General features: G+C 36.8%; 1 protein-coding gene across 3 annotated transcripts in view; it reads left to right on the top strand.

The window, feature by feature from the left end:
• The window catches only part of ITSN2 (intersectin 2), a 94,417-nt gene that overhangs the window by 45,031 nt on the left and 21,998 nt on the right, over window positions 1–27,388 (top strand). For all 3 annotated transcript variants that reach the window (XM_087823399.1, XM_087823396.1, XM_087823398.1), the window contains 12 exons: window positions 2,095–2,231; window positions 3,884–4,020; window positions 5,291–5,388; window positions 5,758–5,933; window positions 6,236–6,380; window positions 8,941–9,146; window positions 11,414–11,478; window positions 13,452–13,618; window positions 16,475–16,520; window positions 16,604–16,725; window positions 19,036–19,132; window positions 19,591–19,782. In XM_087823399.1, coding sequence (XP_087679525.1) covers window positions 2,095–2,231; window positions 3,884–4,020; window positions 5,291–5,388; window positions 5,758–5,933; window positions 6,236–6,380; window positions 8,941–9,146; window positions 11,414–11,478; window positions 13,452–13,618; window positions 16,475–16,520; window positions 16,604–16,725; window positions 19,036–19,132; window positions 19,591–19,782 — 1,588 coding nt within the window. The remainder of the gene's footprint in view (window positions 1–2,094; window positions 2,232–3,883; window positions 4,021–5,290; window positions 5,389–5,757; window positions 5,934–6,235; window positions 6,381–8,940; window positions 9,147–11,413; window positions 11,479–13,451; window positions 13,619–16,474; window positions 16,521–16,603; window positions 16,726–19,035; window positions 19,133–19,590; window positions 19,783–27,388) is intronic.

The raw sequence follows: 27,388 nt of genomic DNA, 5'->3' as shown, positions 1-27,388 counted from the left end.
TGTTTAGAAATGCTTGCATTTCAGGTAAAAATGTTTAAATCACACGTATAAGTAAATAGCTCACTTTGTCATATATAGCATATGAATATTTAAAATACTCAGTGAATTCCTGCTTTATTATACAGTGTGTCCTCAAGTAATGTTTTATTCAAGGTCATTTTGGTATAACGATGAGATGCCATAGGAAATTAACTCGTGTTTATAACAATTAGCCAATGGTAAAATTGGCTGTGTTATACATTGTTTCACTTAAAAGTCTAAGAACCTATTGACTACGCTAAGTGAGGACTTACTGTAGTTTAAAGAAAGGTGCTTTAAATTTACCACTTGCTGACTGTAGTATATTTTGACTGCATTCCTCTGAGGACTAGCGTGGATGGTGAAAGGCAGTAGTATGCGTATGCATAGCGAAGACAGGCATGTGCTCAACAGAGTTCATTTGTTACCTAAGCAAAGACAGGGCAAACTGGAGAGACAGCACCAGCTTTTCCTTTATGGTTATAGTATGACTGCCTAGATTATCTGGTTTTAGAACTTTTGCTACAGATTATACAAAAACTTAAACCTAAGTTTCTTCATCTGCAGAATGGGGTTTGATGATGACTTGTGGATTATCCTTACACACAGAGTCTGGTTCTTTCACGTAACATTTGATTCTCCACAGGCCAGCAGATTACTCTTACCTCTTGTTTTGCTTTCTTCCTTCTGCCTCCTGCCTCCCAGCCTTTCACTGCTTATTGACACCTTCATCAGGGGCAATCAGAACACTAATAGGTGGCCCATACGTCAGAGTGGTTAGGAGACTGGCTGAGGTGTCACAGAAAGCAAGAGGAGAGTCCTTTTGTAATCATCATGGTAAAGTGTTACAGAGCAATCAGTTAACATAGTAACGAAAACTACCCATTGAATTGTCAACAAGGAGACCTTTGGAGACCTTTCTGAAAGTTTCATTTCAGTTGAGTGACAAGAAGCTAAATCGCAGCAGATCAGGAATGAATGGGAATTGAGGAAGGGTTAAGTGAGCGTGAACACCTCTTTAGAGGAGAGTGAAGAGAGCATGAGGTCACACTAAGACAAAGAGCAGAGCCAGGAGGTTAAAAGATAAGACATTTGATAGGCCATTGTTCTGTTAGGAAAAGTCACACAATATGGTATCTATAGCAGTGAGGAACAGTGAGAAAAGTGCTGCCCTAGGAATCTAAAGAAATGAGTCCTGGTCTTATCTATGCCACTTGCTAGTTGTGTAACTATTTGTGTAACATTTAATTTCCAAACTTTGCTTTCTTCATTTACAAAAGTGAGCTGACTCTCTGCTTTTCCTCTTTGCAGAGTCTTACGATGATTAAATGAGAGCACATATACAGAAGTGCTTTGTGAACTATTATGTGCTGTACACATATTTTGTTGTTCATAGTAGGGAAGGGATTATCATGAATCTCCAAAATATCTTTAGTGTGTTAGATAGTCACCACTCTTGACTTTGGATAATGATTGGGGAGGTACTTCTCCTTAGAGGGAAAGTAGAATCTGTCAATAGAATCTCCAGTGGGTTAGGTTCTTCTTAACCTATGTTTCCAAGGATCTGGAACAAAGGCACGGTGAGAGTTTGATTTATACAGGTGACAGTAAGCTAACTAATTTGGGGATCTGGAGCACTAGCCCTTTGGATTGTGAGTAAAAACTTGAATAAGCTATATACTAGATCTACTTCATTAAACTACATGTGTCAAAAATACGGCTGAATGAAATCCTCTTAAAATGTTATAATAAGCAGATTGCTTCTCCATAGTTTTAATGCATTGCTTTTATATTGAAAATGAAATACCAAATCAAAGAATTGGCTTGTAAAGATTCTGTGCTCCTCAGGAATGAATTAATACAGAAGTAGATGATTTTAACAGCATTTGTCCTCAGTGGTTACATGGCTTAAATATATATTGTATTCAGTTATTTTTTTTAATCATTTAGATATTTTTAAACTTTTAATATCTTTAACTTGCTTTAAAATTCTTGTCTTTTAATGCAAATGACACATTATGTAAGAAAAATATTTAAATCAGTGGCCTAATGGACTTATTTTCATTTTCTTCTTAGGAACTGAGAAAAAGCTACAATACACAGCAGTTAGCCCTTGAACAGCTTCATAAGATCAAACATAACAAGTTGAAGGAGATAGAAAGAAAAAGGTCAGAGCTAATACAGAAAAAGAAACTGGAAGATGAGGCTCTCAGGTAATTTAGCTGATAAGTTTATTATACTGTGCGGCTATAAGAATTCTGATTTTGTTACCTATATCTCTAGTTTGACTGTGAAAATTTAAAGGGACTAAAGGATTATCCTAAGATGCTAATTAGATTCTAAATTTTAGAAATTCAGTTTTTCTTTTATGGACTGAATTTACAGTAACCACTTCTATGTTTCATCAGTGAAACATACGGACTTTGGAATCAGAACTGAAAGATGAAGAAAATTAAACACTTAGTTTTGTAGAGTGATAAGACAGTGTCCTGGGGTTTACGGGTACTGTGAATTCCTTGTGTAGTTCTCTCTGCACCCCTGAGATCAATTTTCCTCCATTTATAGCAAAGAGAAGTAGGACAGTGTGGTGTCTGAAGCATAGAGCAGTGATTTTCAACCTCTTTCATCTCATGGCACATAAACTAATCACTAAAATTCTACGGCACACCAAAAAATGTATTTTTTGCCAGTCTGCCAAAAAAACATAGGTATAGCCCTGGCCAGGTGGCTCAGTTGATTGGAGCATCATCCCATAACACCGGGAGGTTTCAGGCTCGATTCCCGGTCAGGGCTCAGAAGGGAGGCCACTGATCGATGTTTCTCTCTCTCGCTCTCACCCTCCCTTCCTCTCTCTTACGTTCAATTTAAAAAATAATGATAATAATAATAAGACAGTTTGGAGATGCAGAGGAAGGGTTGATGACTCAGTGAGTCTACAGTTTTTGGAATTATCCATGATTTCCAAATTCCTCCAGGAATTATACGAATAGAGACATGGAATTAAGCCAAGTTTTCTCTCTTGGTGGGGCATAAATGCCTGTTAGTCCCAGGAGGTATCCAGCCACAGTCTTCACTGCCTCTGATAGTGTGTCTTGAGACTTGGAAAAGCTGCTACATTTAGTAGTGACAGCTCTGCCTCCTAGTAATTTTATTAAAATATATGCAAGGGAGAACTATGGTGAGCATTAGTTCTAATACTAAAATAACTCTGATCACAGATTATCTTGACCAGCTAGAAACCAAGCTGCAGCTACATCAGATATCATAGAAAACATGTACATAAGCATGGACTTCTAGAGGAAGAATGCTCTATTATCTAACGAATGAAAAAGACTTTGAGGTGACAATATTAAAGGCAGATAATCTGTCCTAAACATTGCCTATTTCCATAGCAATGACTAAATCTCAAACAAAGGGATTGGCCAGGATGGTAGGAGTAAGAGCAGGAAGGCAGTCCTCAGATGCAGAATCTGGAGAGAAGGGAGGGAAATTGAGATATAATTTTTAGATTGGTTTTAGAGTTTCATTTCAATTCTTTTCCTCTTTTTGGAGGGTGGGGGGGTTGAGGGAGGTTGGCTGGCAGGAAAGAATTTGAGGGTGTAGGAAACTGAGTCCTGTTCCCCAGCTCATCTATCTGTCCAAGGCTCCTCTCTTAATTGGTTTTCCCTTCATCCTGTTTCTCCATACCCTGCTACTCATCTCTTTTGCTATATAATAAAATATATAATTATATAAGATTATATATGAATATATAATATATCAAAAATATGTAATATTTCTTCAGTTTGTTAGGAGCAAGATCTATTATATTTTTATTTAAAAAAATTTTAGGACATTATGCAAACTCTTTCTCTTTTATGTAAAGGAAAGCAAAACAAGGGAAAGAAAACTTATGGAGAGAAAATCTTAGAAAGGAGGAAGAAGAAAAACAGAAGCGACTCCAGGAAGAAAAGACACAAGAGAAAGTTCAAGAGGAGGAGAAAAAGACTGAGGAGAAGCGATGTAAGGATAAGTATGGAAATAAGATTTTACTTTCCTAAGACAGCAACAACAACAAAAAGTTTCCGATGAGAGGCAAAAAGAAAAAAAGAAGAAAATTTAAACATGATTATCTTAGAATCAGAAAAAACCTTTTTTCTAAATTAAACTTGGGTGAGAACTGTGTGGGCTCATGAAAACAGACTGAGGGGAGACATCTTAAAACAACATTGAGAAAAAGAGGTAGTCATCAGTGAGCAGACCGTGACATGGTTTTCATAATCGAAGTAAACAGCTTTAAATGTTTTATTCAGCCAGTGTAACTAAACTGTTTATTTTTTATTTTTTTTAATCCCCTCACCTGAGGATCTTTTTCCATTGCCTTTCAGAGAGAGTGGAAGGAGAGAGAGAAACACTGATGTGAGAGAGACACATCAATTGGTTGCCTCCCACATGAGCCCCGACCAAGGCCGGGGATCCAGCCTACAACCAAGGTGCATGCCTTTGGCTGGAATCAAACCTGAGACCCTTCAGTTCCCAGGCCAATGCTCTAACCTAACCACTGAGCAAAAACGGCCTAAACTATTTATTTTGATGAATCAGTAAAATTTAAGTCTTTGCACATTAAAATTTTTTTAGAACATATACTTTGTTTTTGATATACCTCAAAGTACATTCCTAAAATACTTTATTATTATTATTATATCTTTTGAATGTACAAATCATTAAGTCCTTATTAATGCCATGTATTGAAAACTTTATAAGCTAAAGCATTTATTCTACAAATGAACAAAGTAAAATGTTTTTCATGTTACCAACTCTAGTGTATTTGTGAGCTCTTCTGTTGTTTTTCTTTCAGAACCATACTGATAAATGTATGGGTCTTTCTCCAATCAGCCCTGTTTCCGGGCTGAGCGTCTCATTCATGGCCTCCCTTTTCCTGCTCTTCTCCCCTGTTCTGTTCTGGCTCCACAGATCAGACTAAGCCTCTTGCTGCTTAGCCTCCTTTCCTTTTGCGCAGCTCAGCGCCACCACTCCCTTAGAGCCCCATGTATGGCACACCTGCAAGCTCTCTCTTTGTTTTACTGCCTCCCAACTTATGATGAACATCCTTGTTTGCTTTTATGGTGATTCTATGACTATTCAAGATATAAATCCTAACAAGACTGTACAAGTGGATTTTCATCATACAGTTTGCTCAGTTTTTTCTTTTTGATTTTAAGCGTTCTTTATTGAGTCATAGCAAAGATGTATACATGAAAGTAGCAAATAATGACAATTGTCGTCTCTTTAGGTGAGCCAGCTAGTGATTTGGTGAATTACAGAGCTTTATATCGCTTTGAAGCAAGGAGCCACGATGAGATGAGTTTTAATTCTGGGGATATAATACAGGTAGGAAGCAAAGTCTTTTTTTCTCATAAGCTGAATACAAAGTAATATCTTTCTTATCTGCAGTTTCACTTTCTGTGATTTCAGTTACCCTTGGTCAGCCAAGATCCCAAAACATTCAATGGAAAATTGCAGAAATAAATTCATGTTTTAAATGGCACACTATTCTGAACAGCATGATGAAATCCTGCTCTGTCCAGGTGGAACATGAATCATACCATTACGCTGCCCACCCGTTAGCCACTAGTAGACATTTCAGTTATCAGCTTGACTCTGGCAGGGTCACAGTGGTTGTATTCAAGTCTGCATCTCTTTTCCATTGTAAATGTGTGGCTTTCTAACCACTGTTAACCCTTCTTTTTGTTTCCATAGGTTGATGAAAAAACCACAGGAGAACCTGGTTGGCTTTATGGTAGTTTCCAAGGAAAGTTTGGCTGGTTTCCATGCAACTATGTAGAAAAAATGCCATCAAGTGAAAAATCTGTGTCTCCTAAGAAGGCCATACTTCCTCCTACAGTATCTTTACCTGCTACCTCAACTCCTTCTGAGTAAGTTTTTAGCCAACAGTGGAGTTTATATAGCTCTGCAAATGTATAAATACTTAATGTGTATTTATGTCAGCTACTTAATCACATTATAATCTGTACTGGACTCTCCAAGAATACCTCCTGTTTTAATTTTAATACTGAAATTTAGTAATTAAAACATAGGTCAGTAGTTTGTTCATGAATTCTTTTATCCACAAATTGTGTTTAAACATCATGTATATTTTATACAAGTTGATACATTGGTAGTACTTCATTAGATTGTATAAATTAAATATACTTATATCAAAGTTTTCTATTTACAGATCACTTTTTTCAAATCAGCCAGCATCAGCGACTGATTATCAAAATGTATCTTTTTCAAATCTAACTGTTAATACATCATGGCAGAAAAAATCAGCTTTTACTCGCACTGTGTCCCCTGGATCTGTGTCACCTATTCATGGACAGGTATGTATCTTTAATATTTTGTGCTTCGTTTTTTGACATTGCTACTGATTCATATAAAATAGAATGAAGAATTTGTACAAAGGCATCATTTAGTTGTTTAAACAAAGTTTATAGCATTTGGTTTTATCATTCACATGTGATATGAAGAAATAATTAGAGGTTTTTCGACAATTCATTCTTATAGTATCAAGTTGCTAGCAGCTAAGACTTCTAAGCTCAAAATACCATTTTTACAAATCAGATTATAGTGTTCTTAATTTGTAGTTATTGTAAGAAGAGATTTGGGCTTGGGGTTTTTTGTTTTTTTCCTTAAATAAGTCATTTGTGTGGGAACTGTGTTATATATATTTAGCCTATGATTTAGATATAACTGTTGCAAGCATTGTTACATTAACATTATTTATAAAAGTTGCAGACTTCATTAGAATAGAGTCCTACAGATTTCACCTTCACTCAAAAAATGTTTATTGTGTGGCTGTAGGTTCCAGGCATTTTATTATGTGCTAGTAATTTAATGGGAGGAAAATCCCTATGATTTAGAAATCATAACCTAATGAGAAAGACATATTAAATAAATAACTATAAAGTATGAGAAGCATTGTAATAAAGGTATTCTACAGAGTCTTGAGTGGTATACAGAGGAGAGAGCATGTTATTCAATCTGGGAATTAGAGCAGGCTTCCCGAAGGTCAAGGCATTGGAGTTAGAACCTTTGAAAGTAAAGTGTCACCAAGTAGGGAAGGAAAGTGTTCCTGTGAAAGAGCAGTTTAGGGAAAGTCAGTGAGGCATGTTAACACGAGGAGTTTGCAGGAAACAAGAATTGTGGATAGTGCAGCTAGAGTACAGGATTCATGAACAAAAGATTAAGAAGTGAAGTTAGAGCTAGAGGTGGAGGTTTACTTGTGAAGCGTGGAATACCATGCTAAGCAGCCTGGCCATGGAAAGCCCCTAAAGGTGTTTCAGAGAGGAGTTGAGATGTATATTTTAGAAAGATAACTGGCAGTAGTATAGAGGGAGAAGATATTACAATAAGTAAACAATAAGAGCTGATGTGGCGAACCAACACCACAGTAATAAAAATGTATAGAAGAGATGGATTTTTAAAGAATTAAGAATTGACATAAAATTTGCAATCTGTTGAATGTGAGTAAGGAAGAGCAGGAGCTACAGATCACTCTTCAGGATCTTTAGCTTGAGGGTCTGGAAGGATGGTGATAATCATGTCTTGGGTGAGGCATTGTAGGAGGGTTCTAAACATGATTGCTTTTCAGACTTGTAATTTAGGTATCTGTTTTAAGGACATCCTGGTGAAGGCCCAGTAGGCAGTTTGATTTACAAATCTGGAACTCAGGGATAAAGTTACAATTAAGATACAGATTTGAGAAGTCATCGGCATAAGTAAAATTATTTAGGGAAATCATATGAAAGAGGAAAGGAAAGGAAAGGGGCTGGACCAGAGATGAGCCATCCAACACCAGAGAGTGAGTTTCAGGAACTCTAAGGGTTTTAGTTATGTCAGCACTGTTTGGAGATCAGAGAAAATAAAGTTTGGAAGAAGCTTTCAGCTTTGCTGTTATCAGTCACCTTGTCAAGAAGAGGTTCAATGGTATAATGGCTGCAGAACCTAAATTAGAATGGATTGAGGGGTGAAATCGGGAAGCAAGTTTAAGACTGTTCTTTCTTTAAGAAATTTGGAAGAAGTAGTAAGTAGAAAAGTAGAGAGGGAAGATTCTGGAGAGGGGCTTCACAATGTTACACAATGTTTTTAGAAAATGGGAGGGCATAACAGAAGATTAGAGCAGAGGTAAAGAGCAGCCTTGTCCACCAAACAAAGCCACTCCCCCTCTGAGAGAAGAAAGAGGGAAGAGTGAATAAGAATATTAAGGAAAGCCCGGCTGGCGTTGCTCAGTGGTTGAGCATCAACCCAGGATCCAGGAGATCACAGTTCGATTCCCGGCCAGGGCACATGCCTGGATTTCGAGCTTGATCCCCGGTGGGGAGCATGCAGGAGGCAGCTGATCAGTGACTCTCTCATTGATGTTTTTATCTCTCTCTCTCTCCCTCTCCCTTCCTCTCTCTGAAATCAATAAAGATATATTTAAGTAAATTTTTTTAAAAAAGAATATGAGGAAGAGACAGAAAGCAGTAAAGTGGAGGAAGGTTGAGCACAACCACATCTGCATTCTGTGGAGTCAGCTGAATACACTGTGATGATGAAGAGACATTGGCCATGAGGAGACAGGCTTGCAGTAACTCTTTCATTTCGTTTGCTCTGTGACATACAGAGTAGCCAGTGCTCACCTTCCATATCACACCTTCAAGGGCATTTCCTTGAATGGTAGGAGTTCATTCTTTAACTTAACAGAAGGCTACTCAGATGGTTGTCTGTCATACACATTTTAAGTCAGTAGAGTAAGGTTATCTTAAGTTACCATTGGTCATAAGTCACCACCCCACCCAACTGATCTGCTGTTTGAACAGGAAATATGTTATACACTAGGAAACAAATCATGGTGGTTATTTTTTGTTCTGTTTTAACGTCGTGGTTTTGTATTCACAGGGACAGGTTGTAGAAAACCTAAAAGCACAGGCCCTTTGTTCCTGGACTGCAAAGAAAGATAACCACTTGAACTTCTCAAAACATGATGTTATCACTGTCTTGGAGCAGCAAGAGAATTGGTGGTTTGGGGAGGTGCATGGAGGAAGAGGATGGTTTCCTAAGTCATATGTCAGAATCATCCCTGGGAGCGAAGTCAGGCGGGAAGAGTAAGCATTTCTGTGTGTCCGCACGAGGTGTGGATGCTTGTGTTTTCACTGATGAGTCAGCCAGAGAATGAATGGCTGTGCAGTAAGGCAGGAAATTCATGCTTGAGTGTGAGTACCAGGAAGGTCGTTCCTAGAGTGAAAAAAGGTATCCATGTATTTGTACCAATTTCAGAATATCGTTTATTCCAGTTATTTCAGATTCCTAAAGTTTTCTAAGTGCTAAAAATTTTAGATCTGTTGCTATCTTGTACTCTCAGGTCACTTAGCAAGGTTACTTTTCATTTCCTTTGATGCTTTTCTCTTGTTTTTTACTTTAAATTGTCAATACTTAAATAATATATTATCTGAGGGCCTCCCCTTTGCCAGAGTGAGGCATTCCATCTCTGGGCCTCCAGAGTTCCTGGAAGATCACCTCTTACTACTCATAGCACACTATGTTGTCGTTATTTACTTTCTTACCCATTTCCCTTATTAGATCATAAGTTCCAGGAGGGTGGAGTCCACATCTTTCTTTTAAAATATTTGTTTTTTTAGTTTTTTCATGACTAGTGTAATCCTTTTTTTTTTTTTTTGAATCATTTTTAATATTTAAATACAAAAGGAGCACTGACTAGTATAATGGAATGCATAGGAGCTGCTCATTCCTATCAGCTCAGTGAGTAGGGAGAGGAGCAAATGAATGAACAATCGAGTGAATGAACTTTCAGATGAACCAAAAGCAGAAGCTAGATAAGGTATCTGGCCTTTAGTTCCCAGTCTGTAGGGGAGTCAGGTCATCAAACATCTTTAATACAGAGAAATAAGTAGTACATCTTTGGTGAGCTATCTCATGTGTTTTATGTGGAAGCTGACCTAAATAGAAAAACAACCTGATTTTTAAAAAAGGGACTGGTCTGCCCTGGCCAGGTATCTCAGTTGGGTGAGCATCGTCCCATGCACCGAAGGGTCACAGGTTTGATTACCTGTCAGGATGCACACCCAGGTAACAGGTTCAATCCCCAGTTGGGATGCATGCGAAAGGCAACCGATTGATGTTTCTCTCACATCATGTTTCTCTTTCTCTCTCTCTCTCTCTCTCCCTCCCTTTCCCTCCCCCTTCCTCTGGCTCTCTCACTGCCCCTTTCTCTCTCAATAAAAAACACATATCCTCAGGTGAAGATTAAGATAAAAGGGACTGGTTTTTGGATATCAAGAGGCTTGAGTTCTGATTCTGCTATTTTTTCCAGGCTTTATGAGATATCCTACTTGATCTTTAGTTTTCTAATTGATTGAATGAAAAGAGCATACTAAATAACCTTTAAAAACTTTTTCAGTGCTGAAATTCTGTGTATCAATTTTTAGTTCAAATGCAGAAATTTACTTTTCAGACTGGCATGGAATTTTAGATTTAGAAGTATGTAATGATAATAGTAGCAACAATTACATGTGTATATGTTGGCCCTTTATAGGAATTAGCTTATTTAAATTCAATAAAATTTTACGGAGAAGAAAACTTAAGTACAAAGACTTAAGTTTAAATTCTTTGTAAAGGGCATTTCTTCTGACTTTTACTAACCTTTTCTAAGAGATTTAACATGAAAACCTACCGTAGTGGAGAATTCAGCACTAAATAAGGCAGTCCATTCAGTTGTTGCCATGAGCTGTATTAAGGTTCCACTCTGTTTTCCCTGAAAACTGCCTCATTATATCATTTACTCACGGGGCCTGGGGAGCCCTGGTGCATTCTACAGATGTCTAGTTCTTGAACTCAACAGTTTCTAGGTTTTTGAGAACAGTTTCCTGGGTTAAATTGGAAATTTAGTGCTATTAATGTTTTTATTGTCTGGTGTTGTTTAGTAATATATGTATGTATGTATTGTAATGTAGTGTGCTCTAAACAAATAATAAAATTTGTATATTACCCTTGTTTTTCCCCTCTTAACTAAGCCATGCCCCATATGTTCTTTACCAAAAAACTGCTCCATTTGCCAATGCACTTTTGTCTTTTAAGTTCCTTTAGAAAAGCAGTAATTGCACATTTGAAAAACTGTTGATAAATCATATTGAAATAACTTTAACATATTGAAAATTTTAGAAGTTTGATATTATGCAGTTCTTAATCCACTAGGATTTTGTGTGAGGATATTTGTAGCCTTTGTACTGAAACAATATTTAGATTAATTTTAGAAAGCCCTAAAAGAATGTGCTGCTAACACTTGCTATATTCATCAAATACCTTTCTTGTTTTTTGGTTGTTTATGTCTTTTTTTTGTATGTTTATGTGGCAGACCAGAAGCTTTGTATGCAGCTATAAACAAGAAACCTACCTCTGCAGCCTATACAGTTGGAGAAGGTGAGCTTTTGACAGTTTATAAATCAGATGGGAGTCAGATTAGCTACTAATTATCTGATTTCCTACAGTTGTCATTCTCCATACTTCCGAGTGTTCAGTGTTGAAGTGAGGTTCAGAAAACCTGCCCCTTGCCAATTTCACATGAATATTGAGGATATAGAAAACAAAACTGAATATACTTGGCACTTTTAGGAAATCAGTGCTATAAAATTTCACCAGACACTGCCTCTATAAATAAGATCGTAAATAAGTATTGCAATGAGATAACAAAAAGGTTTTGGTTTCCTTGCTATTATATATCCAGATTATAGATGTTTAGGACGTAAGGAAATTTTAGCACATTTAGTTACTTACAAATTGCATTTTAATTAGTGTACCATATAAATCATTAAGTAAGATTTGAAATCAAAATACATTTTATCATAAATATTACAAAGAAAAATATTTATAGCCTTTAGGGTTATTTGACTAATAAATTATTTTGATCTTGTTAATGTGTTGAAAAATGAAAGATTGTCTACCATCTTTGCAGACATTTTTTTCATTAATAGATGCACACAAGGTGGGGCAAAAGTAGGTTTACAGTTGTGATTACACGAAATGGTTTATTTTTGTATTATTTATTAATTATTGTATTATTTTCCATGCAAACAATTGTAAACCTACTTTTGCCCCACTCTGTAGGTTTATAAATGAATTGTAAATGTCCATTGTAAAATTAGTTGAATAGTTGAAGTACATTTTATGTTTATATTGCTCAAGAAAATCAGTTTAATGGTAAATTAAACAATTTGTTCAGTATCTACTATAATTAGAGATTCTATGCTATAGCCTGAAATATACAACGATCAATAAAACAGAAGCTTCCAAGCTCACAGAAAAATGGGGAACATAGGTGTACAGGTGGAATAAATTCTGTAATGGGGCAAAGCGCAGTTTTGGGGAAAAGCCCTGTGAATCCACAGAGGTGGCAGTGTCGAATCCTATTAAACAACAAGTAGGGCCTTGTGTAGTGACAAGGGAAGAGGAAGCTCTTGTGCATGGAGGGAATGGCATGAGCCAAGGCATCGTTGTGAAAGGTTAGGGATCTTCAGGTCACCAGCAAGTCTGGAACCCCAAGTTGACTATGGAATGAGTGTTGTGAAATAAGCCTAGGAAGGTAGTAAGGAGCATTTTGGAAAGGAGTTTGCTTGTTGCAGCAGACCTAAACCTTGTAATCATTTTTCCTTTGTTAAATCAGCTAAGTTGAGTAATACTAGGAATGTGAAAATAAATAGGCTCAAATGGTGTTTCTGGTCATCTCCAGTTTCTGATATACAGATCAAATTCCATGTTAACAAATTAAAACTCAAAAGAAAGGAAGATCTCTAAAACCTGGTCGTTGACTGCTTCTACTAAAGTAGCAATCATAGGAACCAAAACCAAAGCCAATATTAAAACGTAGACATTTCACCCAAGGCCATTCAATATCAAATATTTATTGAGCATCTACTCCATGCCACACACTGGGCTAGGAGCTGGGTCCTTGTGATGGAATTTGCCCTCTAATACTGATGTCAGCTGATTATTGGGCATTTCAATAACCATGTAAATAAAAGAATTAAAGAGAAAACAATTTAACAGATTAAAATATATTTTGTATAAGAGGTTTAAAAAGTCTTGTCATAGTTTGACTGTAAAGTAGAGATACTGATGTCTGCCTGTAGTTTTGGGGTTATTCTCTGTGATGTAATAATGATGATACAAATGAAAAAAAGAAATCCCACTTTATGTGAAATCAAATAATCTTTTTCTAAGAAATTACTAAATTACTACTTCATTCTTTTTTCTATCTTAACATCTCTTTATATTAAATTTCCTGAAGTAAAAAGATCTTTTGCAGTGAACTTATTCAGAATCTTAGAAATTAACATTTTTTTCACTTCTGCAATTTTGCAACCAAAATTATTTCCTTTTTGCTTTGTTTCCTACAGAGTATATTGCACTTTATTCATATGCAAGTGTAGAACCTGGAGATTTGACATTCTCAGAAGGTGAAGAAATATTGGTGACTCAGAAAGATGGAGAATGGTGGACAGGAAGTATTGGAGACAGAACTGGAATTTTTCCATCAAATTATGTCAAACCAAAAGATCATGAGGTAGAGTTATTTTGATATAGAAACAGAATCATTCTATTTTGTTTATAAGGTTCATACTGAAAACAGAGGCTCATGAATATGGTTTTGGTCAGGCTGCTTTGGTTTCAAGGAAACCATTTACGGTAGCTCCAGTAAAATAAAGTTTATTATAGGGATCCTGTTAGAAAGATAAGGGAGCCCTGGCCAGTGTGGCTTGGTTGGTTGGAGTGTTGTCTTGTGCCCTGAAAGTCATGGGTTTGATTTCCTGGTCAGGGCATATACCTAGGTTGTGGGTTCCATCCCTAGTCAGGGCGTGTATGGGAGTCAATTGATTGATGTATCTCTCTCATATCGATGTTTCACGCTGTTCCCCCTTCCTCCCTCTCTAAAATCAGTTGAAAAGAAAAGAAAGATAAAGGAGACAGGATATGATGAAGTCCTAAGAATAAGAGCCATAGGTAGGGTTGTGCCTTGTGGTAACTGAAGTTCGGAAAGGGTTACAGATTCAGGCAGGCTCACAAGGAACCACCTCGAAGGAGTCTGTGAGTCTTTACTTTAAGGCTCTGACATTAATGTGACTCAGCCTGTATTGAGTTTCTGCTTCTTTTTATCCCACCAGTAGTATGTATACTGTAGCAGTTCTTAAACTTTTTGGTTTCAGGAACTTTTTACATTCTTAAAAATTACTGGAAACTCTAAAGAGGGTTTTTTAAAATATTTATTTATTTATTTATTTATTTATTTATTTATTTATTTATTTATTTATTTGTTATAGCCAGTGATATTTTCCATATTAGAAATTAAAACAAATTTTTAAAGATATTTTAAATTTATTTTAAAATAGCAAAATTAAACTCATTGCATGGTAATATAAACAACTAGATATGTTTTTTAAAATTTTAGTGAAAAGAGTGACATTGTTTTATGCTTTTGAAAACCTCTTTAATGTCTGGCTTAGTTGAAGACAGCTAGATTCTCACATCTGTATCTAGATTGTCTGTTGTGATATACTCTTTTGGTTGGAAGAAAATTCAGCCTCACATGTATTGGAGAAAACAGAAAAATATATTAATAACATTTTCAGATAACTGTAGATATATTCCTTGATATTACTACACCAAAACTTGGCAAGTATTCAGTTGTTAAAGGTTTGTTGCAACATGGAATCTGAAGCCTTATCAGTGAACATTTTTTATCGTTACATTAAAATTCACCAGTCTGAGTTGCTCATTAACTGGGTCTTTTGCCCAGGCATGGTGTAGTAACATAATTCATTGGTCCTTTAGGAAATATTGAATCACTGAGTCATACAAATAGTCCCTGTATTGGCACATTTTATTATATAATACATTTTAAAAAATCACATTTGTTAACATCACCACTGATCTTATAGAAAGGTCTTTAAGTACTTTGAAAATGTCAAGCTCATGGTAGTAAATACATGTTTTCCAAAATTTTAGTTTTCCCTTGAAAGCTTGAATTTTATCATTGGCAAAAAATCCTATCAGCTGCTTTTCATGGAGTAACAGGCTTACTCATTTTTTAGATAAGGCCTACTAAATCCCACATCTGAATAATTTGTCATTCAGTTGTTTTTTCAAATAAAAATGTTGTTCCATGAAAAACCTAGTTTAACTCACAATTTAATCACATATGTGCTTGTCCTTGAGACACCCCTCCTACTTCAGTTTGCAGCAGAAATGCTTTAGGCACACTTGATTTAGTCACATGGAATTTTTAAAAGATGTGTACTTGAGGATTAAGAGTTAATAAATTTTTTACCGCTAGATCAAGGACATTCTTAAGTGAAACTGGCTTTGTTTGTTTTACTCTGAGCACATGGCTGTGAAGAATGCTGCGACTGCTAGTACACTTGGCACCACTGCCATGATTCCTTCTAAAGCATCAGCAATTTCACCCACTGGTGTCAATGTCAACACAGAGAAAGAGGCAAAGAATGTCTTAGTATACTGTGAAAATAGTTTTTATCTCCCAGATCCCTGAAAAGGGGCCCAAAGACTGCCCCCCAGGGATCCACAGACCCCATGCTGGGAACTATTGAAACTACCTGGGTTGACTTCTGGCTCTACCACTTGTAGGCTATGTGACCTTAGAGAAGTTGCTTCACCTTTCTGTGCCTGTTTTCTTTTTTGTAAAATGGGGATAATCATAATTGTATAATAGTGTTATTATGAAAATTCTCTAAGTTAATATATGTAACATTCTTAGAACAGTGCCTGTTACATAGTAAGTGCTCAACAAATAGCTCTCCACTGTCGTCAACTCTGCTTCAGCTGAGTTACTACAGCTGCATCCACTGACAGAAAAAAAATTTAAACTCTTCCCACTTCTTATTCATATTCCTAAAAAGAAGAAATGTGGTTGGCCCAGCTTACTGTGTTAAGTCAAACAGATCATAGTTGCTGGAGTAAGGATATTTTGTTCTTAGGTCAGTTTCAGGGGGAACATAGCGAAAAAATTAAAACTATAAAAGCATTGTCTCCTGTGCAGCAGGAGCAAAACTCATATATGCCTTAACATGTCCAGGGCACATAGGCTGTATGTGGTACTAACCCCACTGGTAAACAGGCTGTATTTGGCCTGGATAGTCTCATTTAATATTCAGGAGAAATTCAGAAATGAGCTGTTCCTGTTGAGTCAGTTACTTGTCTCTGTTGTGCTGTGTTTGCAGACCAGATCTCCCCACGAGTGTTGGAGTCTTAACTTTTTTGGTTAATACAAGGTTAATTGTGATTTTGCTCTTCATTTAAAGGAACAAGAATCCTGGGAATTAAGCATCTTTAATTTCTAATATCCTTTGTACTTTTACATCTGTATTTTTGGAAAATGATAAAATAGTGTATTTTTTCCTTACAGAGTTTTGGGAGTGCTATCAAATCTGGAACATCAAACAAGAAACCTGGTATGTATAATTATGAGGTGAGAAAATTACTCAAGTGCCTCAGAGTCCTGAACTCAAGTTTCTTCTGTGTTTGTTCTTTTCAGAGATTGCTCAAGTAACTTCAGCGTACGCAGCTTCTGGTTCTGAACAGCTTAGCCTCGCACCAGGGCAGTTAATATTAATTTTAAAGAAAAATACAAGTGGGTGGTGGCAAGGGGAGTTACAGGTAATAATCTTTAAATCTATCAATTTTATTATAAAAGTGTATTGCATGCTCATTAAAAATAAAACTAATAAAAATTTCAGATCACCCATAATCGTGCCACTTAGAGGTAATCTATATTAACATTTTAGTGTGTAATGTTTCTAGTCTTTTTGCTGTTCATTTTTAGCACAGTTGAGTTGAAGTTATAAGTACCAATATGAATAATAATTTTTTCTAAATACATAATTGTTTACCTGTTCTAATAAACCACTGGTCACCTTCTTAAAGGAAAGCATAGCATCATCTTTGCCTAGGAAAAAAAACATGGTCCAGGCTGTGTCCTGAGGAAATACCACCCATTGGACTATCCCCTCATGATCTTTTGTTTTTGAAACAGTGCAAGGAAAGGAATTGCAGACATAAATGAGCCTGGTTTTGTGCCTACAATGTTAACAGAGGCAGTTATTGCAAATGTTTTGATACAGAGAAGTTTTTGTCTCTCTACTAAAACTTCCTTATCTAAAGAGCATTTTAGGGTTAAAAAATGATGATAGGTACAATAGCTATATTTTTATGTAAGATTGATACATAATTGTAATGAGGAATGATATAACTTCACTCTTGCAAATTAGTCTTACAATTCCTAAAGAACAGGGGGTGTTCAGAATTCAATATCTTCTTGAATAGCCCCCTGAAATTTCACCTTCTGGTTTATTTGAAGGTTGACCCAACTAAGTGGGTAACATGACTGTCCACAAATTTTATTTGTGATCTCCTAGTTGATTAACAAAGCCCCAAGAGGTGTTTACTATGGGCTGTGCCATTTAAAGTGCTGACTTGAACTTATTAGAAGAACTCTAGAAAAATCCTTTTAGTTTGTAAATATTTGTGTGAAATATGCAGATAACTCTAAGCCTGAAAGATCTCCAAATAGACTTCTACAGGTAGTGTTTTCAGCCATACTTTGAGATGCTTATTGAGTCTTCCAGTTGTTTGATACTGACCTGGAAGGCCAATGCAAAATTCAGGGGTCCCCAAGACCACCTTTACTTCTGACACCAGTTGTAAGTTTGGAGGTCCCCAGACCACTCTCAAGTTCAATAGAGCTCTCACAGGACTCACTGAAAGCTACGTTAGTTCCCCCTTATCTGAGAGGGATATGTTCTAAGATCCCCCAGTGGATGCCTGAAACTGCAGATGGTACTGAACCCTATATAAACCATGTTTGTTCCTATACATATATACCTATATTGTGTTTAATTTATAAATTAGGCTTAGTAAGAGATTAACAAAAACTAATAGTAAAATAGAAAAAGTACAGCAGTATACTGTAGTAAAAGTTAAGTGAATGTGGCGTCTGTCAAAATATTTTATTGTGTGGTACTTACCTTTTCACTTAAAGGAAGCACTTTCTAGCTTCTCTTTAGTGTATCCCAATTGCCTGCATCACTATTCTTGTGCTTTGGGGCCATTATGAAGTAAAGAAGGGTTACTTGAACACACACACTGTGATGCCATGACAGTAGATATGATAACCTAGGCGGCTGCTGACTGACAGGTAGTGTGTACAGCGTGGATACACTGGACAAAGGGATGATTCACATCCTGGGTGTGACAGAAAGGGACGGCGTGAGATTTCATCATGTTACTCAGAACAGCACGCAACTCAAAACTTATGAATTGTTTATTTCTGGAATTTTTTACTTAATATTTTCAGACTGCAGTTGACTGTGGATAACTGAAACTGTGGAAAGAGAAACTGGATTAAGGGGGACTACTGTATTATCCTCATGGTTACAGTTTATTACAGCAAAAGAAGTTAGATTAAAATTAGCCAAGGGAATAGATGTGTGGGGCAGGATCAGGAGGGTTCTAAGCACAGAGCTTCCAGTTGTCCTCTCCCAGTGGAGTCATGAACAGCATTAAATTCTCCTGGCAACAAAACCCATAGAGAGTACTGCCAAGCAAAGGAGCTTGCGTGAGCCTCCGTGTCCAGAGTTTTATGGGAGTTCTATCATGTAGACATGATTGGCTGCCTGTATGGCTGAACTCAATCTGCAGTCTCTCCAGAGGTTGAGTTCATACTGCATGACCCAGAGCACCCACCCTAAATCACTCTGTTAGACTGTCTGGCATGGTCACGGCCCCCACACTCTTCAGTCATGACATTCCAGAGGTTTAGAGTTGACCTCCCAGAAGCCAAAGACAAAAAACAGACCTTTCTGAGCAAGGTTAAATTCTTTACTACACAGGGGTTTTTTTCATTTTTAGTTTATGTCTAAGTAACTGGTTGTAATCTCATCTTTCATACTCCTTTTGCTAATTTTACAGGCCAGAGGCAAAAAGAGACAGAAAGGATGGTTTCCTGCCAGCCATGTTAAACTTTTGGGTCCAAGTAGTGAAAGAACTACACCTGCCTTTCATGCTGGTATGGAATGGGTTAACTTGCATTTCGTCACAGAGAATTTTTGTTAAAACTCGCCAATTTCTCAGATTAACTAACTGAAAAATATTAAAAATTTGTCCTTCCTATACTGATGCCTAAAAGCATGTTACAATGAGAACTTCCTTTCTAAAAAGTTCTGTGTAGAAACAGCCAACTATTAAGTGGATACTTGAACTTCTCCACTCTTAAAATTTCTCAAAGTGGAATTACTATACCATCAAACTTACAGTGAAGGAGTTCACCTAGACTTCTAACTGTAGTTTGGAAATTCTGGTTTTTGTAGAATGGAATGGGGGAAGAGGAGTGGGAGAGAACAGCCGAAGGACAAATTTAGGCTAATTTAACATTTAATATTAGTGTAATTTAAATCCTGGGGTTATTTTGACTTGTGATCCTAGTAGGAATAATTAATTTGCTGTTTGTTTTTCTTTTTCTGGTAGTGTGTCAGGTGATTGCTATGTATGACTATGTAGCAAGTAATGAAGATGAGCTCAGCTTCTCCAAGGGACAACTTATCAATGTTTTGAACAAAGATGATCATGACTGGTGGCAAGGAGAAATCAGTGGGGTGACTGGTCTCTTCCCTTCAAACTATGTTAAGATGACGACAGACTCAGATCCAAGTCAACAGTGTGAGTAATATCAAACTATTTGCCTCTCAACTAGTGCAAAAGCTTTAATATACAGCGCTGCATTTGTTACTGTTCTGGATCAGATACTAAATGCAGCTCTCTTAGCAAATGTATATTAATGCTTAAAGTAAGAAAATGCAAAAGGAAACTTTTCACAATTCAAGAGTTACATTGCCTTATTTTAAATAATTTTTTCCTAGCTTCAGACCTTAGACTCTTTTATGGGTTCTTTGGTATGATAGCAGTCTATACTGCACCATCCTTTTCAGCGTGCAATGATCTTTTCAGCTTAATAAAGAGTAGATAGTAAGTATCCTATTTACCTATTAAAAATTACCCTTTTAGTGTATGTGCTATTAATTTTATCACCTTCCCATTTGTTTCCCACCTATGTACACATTATCCAGGTAAGAATAAAATTTAAAAACTTTTAAAATTTGTTTTCAAAACTCTCATTAGGTGATTATTTAGATGGATACCTCATGCCACAAGAGATATATGAATCAAGATTTATTTCACTATTTTTAGGACGAGGGTCCAGATCTCATAGAATTATCTTTTGGTAGTTACCCTGCCTTTCTTACATTTGACAATAAATATGAACTAATAGTAAATTAGAGAACAAACAGTACTTGGAAATAAATACCTTTTTACCTTTATAAAACGAATGTCACTTTTCCCCACCCCTTTTTTTTTTTTTACAAAATGCATCATGATTTATATTTTTTATCATTCTTGTGAAATTATCTAATAAATTTAGCCTTTGATTTTAATTTAGTTTTTGAGAGGCTATAAATGGTAACCCAGTCAAAGCTGAGCTATGCTTATGAATTCAGTGCAAGTATTGCAGGTTTGTTTTAGACTATAAGCTTGAAATACTCATGCCTTGTTTTTACTTTGGAGCTTGTAAAGATTGCCCTTACCCTGGCAGAAGACTTTCCTTTATATAACACGACTAAGTTTCCCAGTTTGGAGGTGGGAGAAGTCCAGTTGTTTTATGGTTCGAACATTCCCATAAATATCTCAGGGTTTCAGGAGAAGTGAAGAAAATCATGACAACGTGGGTTACCTAAATGAATGACCATTTTAAGCTCTGCTGATGGTTTGGCAGATTCTAGTGCTTCCACTTTATCTGATTGATTAGGAATGCCTGAGGCACTTTTCCTGAATCCAGGAAGGAAGATACTTTTCCAGACCAACCCGGTCCGGAAGACCTTTGGCTAATGATCCCTGGAGGCATTCCAGTAGGCCATGGCTTTCCAGATGTTTCATTGTTGTTGTTGTTGATCTTTTTTTTCTATGGTGGAACACTTTTTTCAATTAAGCCTTTTCTGAGGAATATAAAGAACAAATAAAAGCTGTTCTAAAGGAAGAACAACCAGGTGTGGATGAGTCAGTAAAAACTGGTTAAATTTTAGATTACCATCTGTGGTTTTGGGGCCCTTATAAGTATTATTTTAATTTTCTTATATAATTAGGATATAGTCAGTGTGCCCCATTACGGCGTTTCGGTCAAGGACAGACCGCGTATGTGATGGTGGTACACCATATAGCCTAGGTGTGTAGTAGGCTGTGCCTTCTGTGTGTAACTGCTCTCTGTGATGTTTGCACAGGGGTGAAATTGCTGGCGTTTCATTTCTCAGAACAGATCCCCACTGTTAAGTGGCACGTGACTATTTTTTTAAAGGTTGATAATAGTAATAATTCAAATTTGTTTAGTTGATGTTGCATGTTACTAGTCAAATTTTTTCTCACCCACTTAATTTGCTTTATGTTCATTTTATTCCTCATTTTTCTTTTTATAGGACCCAATGTTGTCTTCCAGTGTGAAAGCACCCCAGAGACCCACTATCCAAGTTTGACTAGCGTGGAGGCAGGGCAGGCAGCCCTGATCAAATATCTCCTACACAATTCATTAACTTCGGTTCGAATGTTAGAGCCACTTGGGATTATTTCTTTGTGTTTCTAACTTACAGTTAACATTTATTTGTAACACTTTAAAGGATAGTGGGTCTTTGTGTGGCTTTCCCTGCTGTTCACTCTGGCACCCTTAGCGCTTTTCTTTTTCAATTTGGTAATTGTAGGTCATTAGCATGCACATTGAGTTTCCCCTACAGGGTGGGAATTCAAACACACAAAGACCCACTATTTGCACAAACTGTTCTCGCTGTTTGGAATGAGCTGCCGCGCTTTTCTAATGTTATTGCAACTTGTATATTGATTACAGAATTCAGATAAAATTTGCTTATGTTTTGTTCTTACGTTTGGTCTAATCCTAATCACAGTGAGCTCTTACTTGGTTCAATGTGTGATTCCCCCAGATATGCACTGTTTACTCTTTTACTTTCTAATATGCCACTATTCAGTATTTAAATTTGTTAAAGGCCAAGAACTGAAAATAACCTTTTATCTATTTTCTGTGTATTTTGGGGAGCTTTTCTTACCTCAGAATAGGAAAGTGACCTGCCCCATCAGTATGTGCAGCGTGGGATATATTTCATCTGTTTGGGCTGCCCAGAAATGAGCCGTGTACTATGGTAGCTCCCTTAGGACCTTCATGTGCTCTGGGCTAATGAAGATATTATATCATATCCTGCAGCAAGTAGTTGTTACTTCTTCATTGATGACCTAAAAATGTATTATTTTGGGGGAATGAACGGCTCCCATCATTGACTATGAGATATGAAACCTTCCCTAGCTTAGACAGAGCATTGATATCTACGATACATTTTAAAGTCAAAACTCATGTTATCTATCTTAATTAGGTAACCACATGTCCCAGGCCACAAAAGGACATTGGTTGACATTCTTCATAATGTATTTAGTAAAGAACATGAGGAATCTTTGCAGAGTTTAAATGCCCCTGAAGCAGGCAAACAGGCTCTATCTAGTCCAGAATGAATTCAAGTGAAGGAGAGATGTGTTTGAGCTGCATTCCTCTATGCCTCTATAAAGTGCTTTGAGGCTAGGAGATTGACTTTGCCATCCAGAATTCTCTGGCTACTATCTATTCAACCATATTGGCTACTTTGGCATAGGATTTTACTTTTTCTTGAATGGAAACACTTTAAAGATGATAAACATTATTAAAAACTAATAAATGTGAAAGTACTTAGCTGAAACAAAAAGGAGTTTTAGTGGACAGTGTTAAACTATTTTTGAAAATCAATGAGAAGTTTATGCAATTTACAATGTTTACAAACTGCAGTGCAATCTACTGTTTATGAATGTCAAAGTATTATCAGGAAAAGTGTACATACAATCACAGTCTTATTTCCTCACAGAGTTCTTTAAGAAGAGTGAAACGTGTTTTTATATCTTTGAGTTTAAGTTAAAAGCACATTTTGTGCAATATTTATGTTAATGTGCCTATACATTATGAATGAATTATTTCAGTTATACATTGCCTAAATCATAACTTTACAGCACTTGAGAAAGAACCAACAGTTTAGTTAGAACTTCACAAAGTTCAAATGTCTGTGTTCCAAAATACTTCACGTTATTGGGATGTGTGGTGATGTGTATGTGTGCTCCCTGCGGCAGGGATTTGTAATTATCAGACCAGCTCAATTTTTAGCATTTGGCATCATCATGATACTTTTATAAAATGTGACATTAATAGGAAAGCAATAATATCACTTTACAGGTGGAATAACAGATTTGCCTGCAGTCAGTAAAGGAGACAGTACAGAGGTTGAGTCCTTGTGAATTCAACTGATCTTCCAAATTGTACAGAGTACTTGGTCTTGCCTTTTAATGTTCTGAACTTTCTGCTTTTGCACCCTTTAGTTGGGTTCAAATTAAGGACACTTACTTTACGTACGTTATAAACCCTGAGGTTAGGAATCAGACCACTGCTAATTAGCCACATGATTTTGTATAACATCCCTTTATAATTATTTTTCGCATTTGGACTTACCTAATACACTGATAAATTATTTCAAAGATATTTTATAGTGCAAATGACTCACTTTTACACTGATGAAGATTATTAAGAATGACATTCAGATAGAGTTTAGCATCTGTACTCAATTTGAAAAGAATGTATTCTTGTGCTCTGGGCTAACCTATGGACTGAATCACATGATGACATATTTAAGCTAAATGTCGGTCTGGAAAATATATATACTGTATTTACTGAAATACCTCTCCTTGTGTAGGTATTTTGTCATATATTCGAGAGAAAGCTAAAAATTAAGGAAATAGGATGACATATAATAACCTGACCTTCTTAAAAGTGCATGCAGTCCTCTGCGATACCTCATATTCAGCCACGTTTGCTCTCTTCCTCATGCAGTATGAGGCAGCTTTCAGTTTGCTTAGAAAGCAACGTTAGAAGGAAAGGGTTTATCGGGAACATAGAATTTTAAAGTGGGATAACCACTGAATAAATCTAAACCCTGTCAAAGTTTATTTAAAAATTGTAATATGTGATAATCATTTTTAAAGTATGTGATTAAATCTGATGGGTTTTTCAGCAGTGAAAAAATCAGTTCTAAAACCGAAGCTGATTTTTTAGAAAATTTGAAAATAAGTCAATCCCCTACCCATTGTAGAGTTTCCTCTAAAACTTTATCTTAAAGTCATTTAAAAATAATAGAACTACTAAAACAATATAACTGCTATTTTAGTGTTTTAAAATACAATGCGATATTGATAGTTTAAAGTAAAGAAAGTAGGGGAAGGAAAAGTAGAGAAAGAAATGCCAATTCCAGTCAAAGCTTTATTTGCCAAATTTTCTTAGAATGAATTTTACCAAGTTACAAATTTTGTAAATAGAATCTATAATGGAAATTCTGAGAGACTTTTGCCTAGAGTGGCATTGTTGGATGCTGCTGTGATGCTACTGTAATGTAATAAATTATTAAATTGTTGCAAAGTGCTGTTTTTTGCCTTAAATTTTTATTTTGTGTGTCTTGAAAACTATAGTATTAAAGGTATTGAGATTGTGCAAATGCTGGGCACGCTTGGCATGAGGTAATCTGTTTTTATTTTTACAAAATTGTAATATAACTATGCAAGTGTGTTTATTAAAAGGACACAAACAACATTACTTGTATTGTGTATTTCTTTGGAGGCATCCTTTAACACTTATTTTTGATTGTTTATATGTAGTCATGATTGAATTTCTTTGGAATTTCTTTTTCCTTAATGTAGACTCTGGGTACAGGCCAACGAATTGTTCTATATCACAGGGGCCAAAAGAAATTTTTAAGCGGTCATGATTGAAATAGTTTGATCCTGGATAATCATAATTTCAAAAGCAAAAGAAATTTTTTTCAAAAGTAAAGGAAAATATTATCTAGGGTAATAATAGATTACTATGTTACTTAGAATTTTTACTCCAACTTTTTTCTAAAAGGATTGGAAGGAGCCTACAAGTTAATGGCCACTCCAAATGTAGTTAAGACATTTTTAGTACAAAATCAGAGTCTATGTAAAAGAAACTGCAGTGAATGCTTGGGGGCACCAGAGGGAAACAGTATTATACCTAAGTGATCAAGTTGCTGGTTTCACCTCTAGTGAAAAACAATACAGATCACAATCCAACCCATCCATCAATGTCTGGCATAAACAACCTCTTTCCATAAAAACCTATCCTCATCTCTGGGAAGTCATTCAGCCAGTGTGTATTGAGCATTTGCATAAGGCCAAGACGTTACCATGTGCTGAGACTATGAAAATGAGTGTCAGAGGGTCCTAGCCTCAGGGAGTATGTAGCTCTGTGGGGGGATCTGGCACATGAGCAGATATTTACTGGGCTCCAATAGAGCACAGAGAAGGAATACCTAATTCAAACATAAATTGGTGAATTAGAGACCATTTCCTGGAGGAGGCAACTACCAGATCCCGAAGTAGGAGTAAGCCAGATTAGAGGGTGGCGTGGGGAGTGTGATGACAAGAAACAGCATAGGTGCGGGAGGGGAGATGTGATCCAACTCGACAGCTAGAAGGTGCTGCAGACATCAGCTTGAACTGACTGCCTTCTGCGGCCAAGTCTTCACTTTTGTCTGCCATTGAGAGGTCTGTGTTGTCTTTTAGGCTAATGATGTTTCACCGTAGCTTTAAAATAAAACCAATAAAAACATTTTTATCCACTTGCGTTTATCAGCAGAATTGGTTTGGGAAGTTCTAGAATACTTGTATTTTCTGATACCCAAATAATTTGCTTTCTGTTGGTCCGCAGCATTAGAATACAGTACAAACTTCTTCCTTTTTTATGCTTATGTTAGGAGTTAGGTTATGAGCAACCTAACACCTGATGATGGTGAACTTGACTGGCATCAAAAAAGACACAGCAGTTTAAAAAATTGTTCAAGAATTATTTAAATTTCCAAAACAAAATCACAAATATCTGTATGTCTTCATGGTGGCAGCATGCTACCTGGTACATAGTTTGCGCCCAATAAATATTTGCCAAGTCAGTAAAAGGCTATTTCATAAAATAAGGAGAGCCAGTAATTTTCTAGTGCCCTGAGAAAACTTCAGTATTAAAGGCAGCCTTTGGAAAATGAACAGCTTAGTCATCTGGATTTACTGTTAAAATCTTGTCCTTCACTGAGCTTAAACACAGTGGGACTGAAAACCATTGTGGGATAGTCTGGCTACTCAGTGTTGGGCACACAGAGAATAGCTTTATTCAGTGGCGGTGCTCTCCTCAAAGTGGGCAGGGACTTCTCAGGACTTGGTGACGGAACTTGAACAAGCCCTCTTTGCACAAGTCATCACAAATTGTCTGTTGTCCTTCACTTTTGGAATCTTTGCAGATCTCGCTCTCCTTTCTCAAGCACGCCACTTGCCTCCTGTCCTTGCTCGCACTGCAACCTACCACGGTTGTTCCCAACTGTAGTGGGACAAGTTTTCATAACCGTGATACATTATTCATAATTTGTCTGTCTCCATATCCTGACACAAGTGTTAGGCCCCGCACACCACTGGATTGTTTTTCTGGAACTTTGACCTAGTGATAACTGTGATCTCTCATTCTTCTCATTTCCCACCCTTCCCGTCTGCCATCATTCTCACTGCATGTAGTTAATATCAATGCAAAACTCTCCCACAGCTCAGGATTTATCTTCGTATCACATTCTGTGAATACTTGTTGAAGACCTACCATGTGTCAGACACTGGGATATGGCAGATTGTAAAATAGACAATTGAGTGGGGAAAGAGAAAACAAAATGAATATGTAGGGTCTTAGAAAAATAAAGCAGATTAGGGAAAGGGAATGCTGGGGAGGAAGGGGTGGGTCCAGAGCAATTGGTTTTAAACAGGCTCCTCAGATAAAGTCTCTCGGCAATGGTGGACATGCGGGCAGAGACTGAAGGACATGAGGTATACCTGGAGAAAGCTAAGCGGTTGTCTGGAAGGTCACTGTGGGCAGAGGGCCCAGCACATGTAGAGACCTCAAGCAGGAGCATCCCTAAAATGCTTGAGAACAGCATGGAGGCCAGTGTGGCCGGAACAGAGGGAAGAGCAAGAGGAGGAAGAAACGGGAACCAGGGAGATGGGGAGACTTTTTAGGTTCTCGTGGGCTGCTTGTAAGAACTTTGGCTTAGCTCAGTTAAAGGGGGAGGGGCCAGGAGCAAGGAGACCTGTTGGGAGG

The sequence above is a fragment of the Miniopterus natalensis genome, chromosome 13 (assembly GCF_054644295.1).
Source record: "Miniopterus natalensis isolate mMinNat1 chromosome 13, mMinNat1.hap1, whole genome shotgun sequence".
NCBI lineage: Eukaryota > Metazoa > Chordata > Mammalia > Chiroptera > Miniopteridae > Miniopterus > Miniopterus natalensis.
This window is presented reverse-complemented; position numbering and strand designations above follow the sequence as displayed.